Source organism: Malaclemys terrapin, chromosome 12 (genome assembly GCF_027887155.1).
Source record: "Malaclemys terrapin pileata isolate rMalTer1 chromosome 12, rMalTer1.hap1, whole genome shotgun sequence".
NCBI classification, from domain to species: Eukaryota; Metazoa; Chordata; order Testudines; family Emydidae; genus Malaclemys; species Malaclemys terrapin.
The window spans coordinates 44,927,082-44,938,528 of record NC_071516.1 but is presented as its reverse complement, the minus strand read 5'-3'; the positions used below and the strand labels follow the sequence as shown (position 1 = coordinate 44,938,528).

Genomic DNA, 11,447 nt, shown 5'->3' with positions numbered 1-11,447 from the left:
CCACCCCCCCCTCCTCTCTCCCACCAACTCCTGGTGGATCAAGATCCAACCCCCTTGGATCTAAAAAACAGGGGAAATCAATCAGGTTCTTAAAAAGAAGGCTTTTAATTAAAGGAAAAGGTAAAAATCATCTCTGTAAAATCAGGATGGAAAATAACTCTACAGGGTAATCAAACTTAAAGAGCCCAGAGGACCCCTCTCTAGCCTTAGGTTCAAAGTTACAGCAAACAGAGGTAAACACCCTAGCAAATGTCTGGTCCCTCTTAGTCCCAAGAGCGAACAACCACCAAAACAAAAAGCACAAACAAAAGCCTTCCTTCCCCCCACCAAGATTTGAAAGTATCTTGTCCCCTTATTGGTCCTTTGGGTCAGGTGTCAGCCAGGTTACCTGAGCTTCTTAACCCTTTACAGGTAAAAGGATTTTGGAGTCTCTGGCCAGGAGGGATTTTATAGTATTGTACACAGGAGAGCTGTTGCCCTTCCCTTTATAGTTATGACAGACCCTGAGAAAAAGCTAAGAGCACCATTTTGGGCACACAGTCTTGGCTGGAAAGGCAGGCTCTGTACACAGAACAGAGTTGCTGTCTGCTGCTGTTTGATTCTGACTGTGTTCAGGGAAACAGGACTTTGGATGTTCCTTGTAAATTAGATCACATCACAGGAAATACCAGACTCCATTGTCAATTTCTGCTCCCAACCGGAACACGCGTAGGGTCCCAAACATTGACTAGACACTTGGGGAGACAATATAACAAAATTTCAAACATCGATGGGGTATTTCTAGCCACAAAAGGATTTCAGGACTGAGCCACTCGAAGAATTTCTCTATCACTAGAAAGAAATACTCTGATCTAAAGCACCTGGGGATTCCACACAGGCACATTGCCCAGTATGGCCAAATTGGCCCTTTAAAGGGTGGTGTCTCCTTTAACTCAGCTTCTGCAGAGTTTCGTTGATCCAGGGAATGAATTTGGAGATTCTCGTGTATACGCTGGGGGGTCGCCCATCTGGATCTCCATTGGAGATGATGCCCTGGACCATCCCGTCGCACACCAGGGGCCCGCCGGAATCGCCCTGCCAATAAGGAGAATAATGTCAGTGACTGACATAACTCAGCCCGGCCTGTTCTCTGGAGATCTCAGATTTCATGTGGGACAGGTGTTCTCTGCAGCTGAAGGATGAGCCCCTCCTGCCAAACAGAACCAGCCTGGAAATGGGTCGGCAGAGAGAGAAATCTAGAGCTGCACAGAATGTAGAAAAAGCAGTTTCTACAAAATTGAAATTTTCCACAGAAAACAATCAATTTTCAATTTTTGCTTTAGGAAAATTGAAAGGAAATACTTCATTTTGGGTCAGTTCCACCTGAATCAGAATATTTTACTTTTTTAAAATGTCCTGAAACATTTAATTTGGAATCAGTTCAAAAGATGTTAAACTGCTTTTCTCCTAACCATGCATTGTTTTAGGGTGACCAGATCACCAAAGACAAATATCGGGACGCGGGGGGGGGGGGTGACGTGGCGGGGGTTGTGGCGGGGGGCGGGGCCAAAAAAAAAAAAACACCTTCCTCCACAAGCGCTGGAGGGAGGCCCCGGGAGACTCAGGGGAAGCGCGGGGCCAGGGTGAGAGCCTGGCCTGGCCCCGAGTGCAGGCAGGACTCAGTCGGGCGGTAGGACGAGGAGGGGGGCGGCCCGCGGGGCCAGGCGGCGGCTGTTCTCCCCCCCCGGGCAGCGGGACTCGGGAGCAGCCGCTGCTGCAGCTCCCACTGCCGCGGGGGAGGAAGCGGCCATGGCGCTCCGCGGTTGCGGCTCTGGCGCCCCCGAACTCCCCGAGCCGGGGCCTGCTGCAGGGACCCAGCAGCGCGTACGCTGGGCCCAGCCCCTGGCCAGTCGCGTCTGGGCTGCTGCCCAGCTGGTGCTATCCCGCGGCGGCCCCGGAGCGGGGGCAGCAGGCCCCAGCCCCCCCGTCCCACTCGGGTCCCGCAGGGGAACGAACGGGGCTGGGCTGCCGATGCCGCCGCCCCGGGGCCGCCGCGGGATAGCACCAGCTGGGCAGCAGCCCAGACGCGACTGGCCAGGGGCTGGGCCCAGCGTACGCGCTGCTGGGTCCCCGCAGCAGGCCCCGGCTCGGGGGGTTCGGAGGCGCCGCAGCCGCGGAGCGCCATGGCCGCTTCCTCCCCCGCAGCAGTGGGAGCTGCAGCAGCGGCTGCTCCCGAGTCCCGCTGCCCAGGGGGGGAGAACAGCCGCCGCCTGGCCCCGCGGGCCGCCCCCTCCTCGCCCTACCTCCCAACTGAGTCCTGCCTGCTCGGGGCCAGGCCGGACTCTTACTCACCCTGGCCCCGCGCTTCCCCTGAGTCTCCCGGGCCTCCCTCCAGCGCTTGCGGAGGGGGGAGGAATGGTGAGCCCGGGGAAGAGGCGGGGATTCGGGGAGGGAGCCAATCAGGGGAGGAGGGGGCGGAGTCGGGGTGGGGGGGGTGCGAGCACTTCCGGGCTCTAGGCTCCGGGGCATTTCCTTGTTTGTCCGGTTGTCCCGACCGCACGTCGGTCGGGGCGCGGGACAAACAAGGAAATATCGGGATGGTCCCGATAAAATCGGGACGTCTGGTCAGATTGGTTTATGGGAGTTGTCCTTCAGGTCTTCATTCTCTCCTAAGGACTTGGCTCCCTGGAGCAGTACATCTCCCATAATGCAACTCGGATTTGCTTCTGACTGAGCTGTTTGGGGCATCATGGGAATCACATGTCAAAGTGCATTGTGGGAGATGTAGTGCAGGCAGGGGCTACATAAGGGAAAATAGAGGCCTGATAAGGAACTGCAGCCCCTTCAGCCTCATCTTCTCTGCCTAAACATGCCCAATTCTTTTAGTCTTTCCTCCTACATAAGGTTTTCTAAATCTCTGATCATATTTTTTTGTTCTTGTTTCTCTCCAAAGGACTATCTCCAGTTTGTTCACATGGAAGGAAACATTTAAATCTGTTCACATCTCACCATGTTTCATTTTGATTGAAAATGTTTCAATGAAACATTTTGAAATTTCTGAGTCAAACCTGCTTTTGCAATTTCCATTCTGCCAAAAATGTTGACATCTCAACTTTTCTTAGAAAACTAAGATTGGAATGTTGCCATTTCCTGTTAGACGGGAATGCTGATTCTCCCTCAGCTCCAATGCCAACCTGGTCCTATGGACATCATCAGCAAAGCTCCCATCCACATGTATGGGGTCAGGATTTCACCCAGGGTCCTATCTGTTGGATAGCCTCAGGGTTGAGTTAACCAGTAGATCCTCCAATGAAGGTGAAGAGTAGAGATGGTCAGAACATGTGGTAGGGAAGGGGGAGGGGGTTTCCCTTTTTCCATCAACACTTTTCCTGGAACATTTTGTTAAAACTCAAGGCCTAACTATGTGTAATCATGGGAGTTGTATTTCAGGTGCCTCATGCTCTTATGAGAACACAGGACTGGAAGGGCCCTACTGAGTCATAAAGTCCAATTTCTGCTATTACAGGCAGCCCTGTCATATCATCCCATCCATAAACTTATCAAGCTCTGTCTTTATCTTTGTTAGGTTGTTCTCCCCCCCCATGCTCCTGTTGGATGTTGTTCCAGAACCTCCTCCCTCTGATGGTTAGAAACGTCCTCGTCTCCAGCCTCATTGATCCCTGCCACTTTTATCCCCATTTGATTAGTCCTTTAGCTTCAACAGCTCATCTCCCTCCCTGATGTTCCCCCCTCCTGATGTATTTATAGAGCAATCAGACCCCTCTCAGCCTGTGTTCTATGCTAAGCTAGCCCAGGTATTTTATTCCTTTCTCATCAGAGCGGCTTTCCATTCCCCTGATCGTCCCCATCACCCCTTCTCAACACCTGCTCCAGCTGAGATTCCTCTTTCTGGGACAGGGCTGCCCAGAAGTCTGCACCGGATTCCAGCTGAGTAATGCCCAGAACCTTCTCTGCTGGCATTAAACCCCCCCTCTCTACTGGAGACACCTGGGCTGCTTCATCCCAGGACCACATGGGCCTTTCTTCTGGCCACATCCCGATGGTGGCCCATGGTCATCTTGTGATTGGCTGACACACCCATTTCTCCCTCCCCATCTGACACTTCCAGATGATGATCCCCTGGCTCAGAGAAGAAATTCTTTTTTCTTGTCACTATGTGCATGAGCCCATGTTAAATTTCAGCCCGTTTCCACCAGCACTTTGCACAAGGGCAGTAACACTGAAGATACCACTCTGCAGTTATCCTATGTGCTGGGCTCCCCAGCTGGGATGCATCTCCCATGGTGCACAATGGGCTCCCGTCTTGTGGCAATGGAGCATGGGAGGGGCATATCCATGGTGGTTTCTATCGGCTCCTTCCTCTGGAGCAGCTTCCTGTACCCCCAGTGGCTTTGGGCAGGGAGATATTTACCTGGAAGGCTGATTTCTTGGTGTGGGGGCTGCCGGCGCAGAGCATGGTGATAGGGTCATAATGACGGTACCGCTCTCTGCACAGGCCATCCGACACCACCTCCTGCTCTGCCTCCTGCAGCTTGTCAGTGGTGGTGTTCAGTCCGGTCCGACCCCACCCGGCCACGCTGCACTCGGAGCCTGGGCTGACGAGGTGATCAGCCTCCGGCAGGGGGACAAGCCCCACCCATTCGTTCAGCTCCACACTGTGCCACAGCTGCCATGGGAAGGAGAGAGAATGGACCCAGATCAGCACAGTTATCGGAGGTGGCAAGGGGCAGCACCACCTGTCCAAAGCATGGATGTAAGTCCGGGAAGTGAGTGTGGGGTCACTGGGGGCAGGTGATGGGATGGGGGCAGTACCTGCAGCGGTGTGAGGTCACTGGGGGTGGGGTGATGGGATGGGGGTGGTACCTGTAGCACTGTGAGGTCACTGGGAGCAGGGCAATGGGATGAGGGTGATACCTACAACAGTGTGAGGTCACTGGGGCTGAGATGATGGAATGGGGGCAGTATCTGCAGCAGTGCAAAGTCACTGGGAGCTCGGTGATGGGATGGGGGTGGTACCCTAGCAGTGTGAGGTCACTGGGGGCAAGTGATGGGATGGGGGCAGTACCTTGAGCAGCATGATGTCATTGTGAAAGTTCTCATTGTTGAAGTCGGGGTGCTGGATCCAGCGACGGGCCCGGATCCGTTGCCAGTTCTGTCCCGGCTTCATGAAGTCCTGGACTCCCAGGTAGACATAGATGTTTCTGGAAAAGCCAAGGGGAAAATATGTGGGCATTAGTGCCCATTGGATAGTGGGGTGGGGCCATCACAGACCCTCCAGAAGGGACATCAGTCCAGATCCTGGCCTGTGCAGATTTTTTCAGTTGTGTGACTGAGTAACAAAGACCATCTTATGCACCTACATGTGGATGGACTTCCTCCTTCTCCATTCTGGTTGGCTAAAGAGAACCAAAAGACTGAGCAATGGACTGTTCTCTTATGCAGGGTGACCCATTGTCTAGTTCTTGTCTGCACAGTTCAAGAAAGATGTTGATAAATTGGAGAGGGGTCAGAGAAGAGCCACAAGAATGATCAAAAGATTGGAAAACACACCATATACTGAGAAACTCAAGCTCAATTAGTTTCAAATTCAGAGGGAATATAAAGGATTCTGTTTGATTTATTTTTCAGTGATTGTTTTGTGGTATGAGTTTTTAGCAGGAACTTTAACTAATGTTGGAACCACTTACCAAAGTTAATTGTGGATTCTTCAACACTGGCAATTTTTAATCAAGATTGGATTTTTTTAAAAGATCTGCTGTAGATCCAAAGGAATTATTTGGGAAAGTGTAAGGCCCTAACCTGGGCGCAACTTTGAAATATTAAAAGAATTTGTTTAAAGCGGGGAAATCCCAGATGCCTAGGCTGGGCCGACACAGAAATAAGGTCGCTGGAATGAATGAAACATGCAAATAAGAAATGATCAAAGAGTTTGTTATGCACCGGTGCCATCTACTGGATATGGACAGCAGTAGCAGGAAGCCCAGATCTGCCTGTGAAATGACCCTGGGGACAGAGATCACAATGTGGGACATAAGTGGCTGCTGAGTCCATCAGAGAAGATGTTGAAGTGCAGAAGGGAACCAGGATGCTTGGCCCAGCCCCTCTGGACAGGCCTTTCCCTCCTCCAGGGTTAGCAGGACATGAGAAAAAGTGGTGAGACTTCATGGCAGAGATTGAATCTCCTCATCTTTTTTAATCTCTGTCTGGGTGTTCCTCTTTTGACCCCAAGAAACATGCTACAAACATGAAAGAACTGATGGCTGATGATCGAAAATGAATGTCGTAGGAAATCCTGGGGATTGGATCAGTCTCTGGTACAACAGCTGAGCTCCAGCGCTGATCTATGTCCATTGCCTACTTTTGTTCTCTTCAGTAGGGCTCAGATACCCAAAGGCAATGGGAGGGTTTCTTGATTGGTTAAGAGCAGCCAAGTGTCTGGGTTTGAGAAGCGATGGCCAAGGGAAAAGCTTGAAAAGACGCTAGGTTTCAACTGAGTGAAGTAACTCAGTGACAGGGGTTGTCCTTATTGAACTGACTAAAATCATCAGATGGGATCAAGTATCAGAGGGGTAGCCGTGTTAGTCTGAATCTGTAAAATGCAACAGAGGGTCCTGTGGCACCTTTGAGACTAACAGAAGTATTGGAGCATAAGCTTTCGTGTGTGACTTGCATCTGATGAAGTGGGCATTCACCCATGAAAGCTTATGCTCCAATACTTCTGTTAGTCTTAAAGGTGCCACAGGACCCTCTGTTGCGTTTATCAGCTGGGATGTTTGCCCTGTGGGGCAGGTCTAGTTTGGTGGGTTTGGGCTTTAAAATCTAGCAAGCACCTAGTGATATTCATAATTTTCACATCCCATAAACGCTTTTAGTCTTTGGGGCAACATATTGCCAGCTCCAATCCCGTCCCAGAGATGGAGACTGGCTGGCTCAGGGAGTGGGAAATGGGACAAGGGGCCTTTCTCCTCCAGGAGCACCAGCCCTGATCCAGCCCCAGGGTGGGGGGCTGTCTGGCTCAGGTGTGGGGGGTGGTGCATTTCTTACCCCAGGTTGCAGTTACAATGAGCTGCCGTCACCACCACATCCTCCTGGATCAGGAACCCTCCACAGCTTCCCGTTGACCCGATTTGCACATAGGCCATGTAGGGTCTGGAGCCAAGTGGGGGTTCCTGGCCCCCGATGACCCGAGCTGCAGGGAGACAGGGAGGGGTTCAAAAGGGAGCTGGGGAGTGGGACTAAGAGCCAGGGTGGGTGCAAGGATGTTTCACGCCCTAGGCGAAACTTCCACCTTGTGCTCCCCCCCCGAGCCCCGTGGCAGCTCTCCATCCCCCCACCCTAGGGTGCCCCCCCGTGGCAGCTCTCCACCCCCCCACCTGGAGGCGCCCCCCTACGGTAGCCCCCCCCCTCTGCGGCAGCTCCCCCCGGCCCAGGGAGCCGTGTGGCAGCTCCCTGCCCCAGCTCACCTCTGCTCCGCCTCCTCCCTGAGCACACCATCCCTGCTCCACTTCTCCCACCTCCCAGGCTTGCGGCACCAATCAGCTGTTTGGCACCGCAAGCCTGGGAGGGAGGGAAGCAGAGCGGGGCGGTGTGCTCAGGGGAGGAGGCGGAGCAGAGGTGAGCTGGGGCGGGGAGCGGTTCCCCTGTATGCCGCCCCCCCTTACTTGCTGCAGGCAGCCCTCCCTGCGCCCCCATGCCCCAGCCCCCTCTGCCGAAATGCCGACGAGGACTGGGGCGGCCAAAGATCCGGCCGCCGCCGAAGAAAACGCCGCCCCGCAAATGCTAGTGCCCTAGGCAACCGCCTAGGTCGTCTAATGGGTTGCACCGGCCCTGCTAAGAGCCCAATGCAACCCAGATCCTCATCCCTTAGCTCAGCCCCCTCTTGGCCTGGATCAGCCCCTTAGGCCCCCCCCAGCCCAGCCTGCCCCTAAGTCACCCCCTCTCCCCAACCAGCCTGGTAAATCCCATACATACACGTACCCACTGAACATCTACCTATTCCCACATGGACCTGTCCATCCTTCCATCCATTCTTTATCCCATATACGCCCATCCATCTTCTGGCGGTGGGGCCACCCCCTAGCCATCTCCCCTCTCAGAGAACTAGGTCAGGAATTCCCTATCTCCCCTCGGCCTCATTGTCACCTCTCCTGACACCTGACTGAGCCCGATGGCTAATTCTATCCCCCTGCCCTTGGTGTGGGTTGCGCTGCCCACAGCCCCAATCTCCCCGTTCTCACCACTAGAGCCGGGCAAAAATTTATAAGGAATTGGCAAATTTGCTTTAAAAAAAGTACCTGTGAATTCAGGTAGAATTCAGTGGATTGTTTTGGCTACAAAGGAATGATTATTTTTTTCCAGGAAACAGTAGAAAAGTTTTGTTATGAGCAATGGGGAATGAAACATCTTGAATTTCTGTTTGAAATGGTGCTTCCTTTAGAAATGGAGCAAATTGGCTTCTTTTAAACTAATGTTGTTAAAAGTGATTAAACCCCCTCTAAAGCGACCTGAAATCAAATGAAAAAGTACCCCCCAAAATTGTTTTGAGTTGAAAGCAAATGAAAAAGTAAAAACAAAAGCAATCCATTTTTGTTTCAAAATGGCATTTCAGTTCAAAACTCAGCTAATTAAAAATAAGGGTGAAAAACACCTGAACAGGTCCCATAATGAAACCAAAAATAAAAAAAAAAATGCTTCAGGTTGAAGGAGACACCACAAAGCAAACAATCCCCCCTCCCCCTATTTGTTTTGAAACAATGTCTTTTTAGGGTTTCTGCATCTGCGAGAAAAAAGAAACAAACTAATTTGGGGAGGGACCCAGCTTTTTCCCAGTTTTTACGGTTCGGCCCCTGAACCAAAAACTCTGTGACTCGCTCAGCCCCACTCCCAGTGTGAGTCCCCCGGGGCCGGGAAATAACCAGTCGCTCGGCTCTACTCACCATTATGAAGTGGGATAAAGACCGTGGAGAGCAGGAGCAGCAGCAGCATCATTGGTGCACATCCAGGAGCTGGGGCTGGTGGCTCTGTCTCAGCCCCCGGGGTTTACATACAGCGGGCAGCGGGGAGGGGAGGCTGGGAAGAGGTGACTCGGGAAGTGCAGGGTCACGTAGCCGGCTACCAAGAAATTTCCCATCAGCGATGTGTCAGGGGTGGGGATTCCCTGGGAGGAAACCTTGAGCCACATCTGCTCCCGCATCCCGGGGAGGGAGGGGGAAGTTTCCTTCCTGCACTGGTGCCCTCCCTGCCCCCAGCTGCGGACATGGCCAGTGCTGAGGCCTCCCAGCTGCAGATGGCAGAATCCCCCCATGTCTGTTCTGCCCCTGGATACCTGGATCCCCAGATGTTCAGGCCAGCAGGGTCCGTTCAACCGACCCGTCTGCCCTCCTGAGTGACCCCGGCCGGAGAACCTCACCCAGCTCCCCCGGACTGAGCCTGGTCACTGGAGTTCTGTGACTGCCTCTCCCAGCAAGGCAGCCAGGCTGGGTCTGACACAACACGGAGATGGAGAAACCCCCCTGCTCTGGGGAGCAAGAATGTAGGTGTATTCTTATCACTTAGCTAGTTATAGAGGTATAAAAGAAAGAATCAAAATCACTGTCTGCCGGTGTAAGGGCCTTTTCTCACTGGGACAGTCTGAGGCCCTGTTCTTAGGCTAAGCAAGACCTTCGGCTAAGTAGCAGAGGCAGCCATAAACTGGGAAGTGAACGGTCACATCCTCACATTCCAAACTAGTCACATTGAAATAAGGCAATCTGGGGCTGTTAGAAAGGTGATCCGATCTATCACTCCAGAGAAAGGAAAGAGCCTAAAAGATTTAAAGAAAACGTAGTTTGATAGTTGGGGTGTACAATCCTCATTTCTGTATTGTTCTATCACTGTAGTCTCTACTTCCCTATTGTTTGTCTGTATAACACTGGTCTACAATTTTTGAGAAGTCGTCTGCTTCAGAGATAAAATGTGCTATTGATTATGTATTTTGATGTGCTGAATTCAAATATAACAATTAAAACAACTGATTGGCTACTGTTTCTAAGATATTTAAGTTTTTACATTTTATGTCTATGTATATTGTGTAGATAGTAGAGTTTTAATCATAAATTGTAAACCTAGGTCTTTTCATGTGTTTATGGTTGCTTTACATGATAATATTTCACCTGTCCTGTTTATGTAAGACTTTAAAAATCAGCAAAAGGGTTATATAAATAAAATGTATTATGAAACAAAAGGCAAAAAACTATTATGTACATAGTTTAGTCCTATTCAGTGTCTACTCGGTGCTTCTTGGCTTGTCTCTTGTATTCATTAAATGGAGCATCTCTTGTCACTGTCCAGCAATAGTCTGCAAGCATTGATGGGCTCCATTTGCCCTGATAGCGTTTCTCCATTGTTGCAATGTCCTGGTGAAATCACTCGCCGTGCTCGTCGCTCACTGCTCCACAGTTTGGTGGAAAAAAATCTAGATGAGAGTGCAAAAAATGTATCTTTAGTGACATGTTGCAACCAAGGCTTTTGTGTGCCTCGAGGAGGTTTTCCACCAACAACCTGTAGTTGTCTGCCTTGTTGTTTCCGAGAAAATTTATTGCCACTAACTGGAAGGCTTTCCATGTTGTCTTTTCCTTGCCACGCAGTGCATGGTCAAATGCATCATCTCGAAGAAGTTCACAAATCTGAGGACCAACAAAGACACCTTCCTTTATCTTAGCTTCACTTAACCTTGGAAATTTTCCATGGAGGTACTTGAAAGCTGCTTGTGTTTTGTCAATGGCCTTGACAAAGTTCTTCATAAGACCCAGCTTGATGTGTAAGGTTGGTAACAAAATCTTCCTTGACTCAACAAATGGTGGATGCTGAACACTTTTCCTCCCAGGCTCCAATGACTGTCGGAGTGGCCAATCTTTCTTGATGTAGTGGGAATCTCTTGCATGGAGCAAACCTCATTGCCAACTCTGCCCACATATCTACACCAGCAACACCATCACAGGACCTGACCAGATCAGCTACAACATCACCGGCTCATTCACCTGCATGTCCACCAATGTTATACATGACATTATGTGCCAGCAATGCCCCTCTGCTATGTACATTGGCCAAACTGGACAATCACTACACAAGAAGATAAATGGACACAAGTCAGATATCAGGAATGGCAATATACAAAAACCTGTAGGAGAACACTTCAACCTCCCTGGCCACACAATAGCAGATGTAAAGGTTGCCATCTTACAGCAAAAAAAAACTTCAGGACCAGACTCCAAAGAGAAACTGCTGAGCTCCAGTTCATTTGCAAATTTGACACCATCAGATCAGGATTAAACAAAGACTGTGAATGGCTATCCAACTACAGAAGCAGTTTCTCCTCCCTTGGTGTTCACACCTCAACTGCTAGCAGAGCACCTCACCCTCCCCGATTGAACTAACCTCGTTATCTCCATACTGATTTATACCTGCCT

General features: G+C 51.0%; 1 protein-coding gene across 1 annotated transcript; it reads right to left on the bottom strand.

The window, feature by feature from the left end:
• On the bottom strand, positions 1-9,037 carry LOC128847048 (duodenase-1-like). The gene is made up of 5 exons (XM_054046376.1): positions 8,937-9,037; positions 7,045-7,189; positions 5,066-5,201; positions 4,412-4,666; positions 1-1,074 (listed from the first exon to the last, which is right to left on the bottom strand). Exons 1-5 carry the CDS (start codon positions 8,986-8,988, stop codon positions 928-930), a joined length of 735 nt encoding a protein of 244 aa, XP_053902351.1. The 5' UTR covers positions 8,989-9,037; the 3' UTR covers positions 1-927.
• Between the last annotated feature and the right edge of the window lie 2,410 nt (positions 9,038-11,447).

Bases quoted from the DNA above. Each gene is read 5' to 3' on its own strand.
- LOC128847048 (XM_054046376.1), bottom strand. From the start codon at position 8,988: ATGATGCTGCTGCTGCTCCTGCTCTCCACGGTCTTTATCCCACTTCAT. The intron at 4,667-5,065 runs GTACTGCCCCCA...TTCCCATGGCAG, and splicing joins ATGACATCATGCTGCTCAAG to CTGTGGCACAGTGTGGAGCT. The intron at 1,075-4,411 runs GTAAATATCTCC...CCTTATTGGCAG, and splicing joins CCAAGAAATCAGCCTTCCAG to GGCGATTCCGGCGGGCCCCT.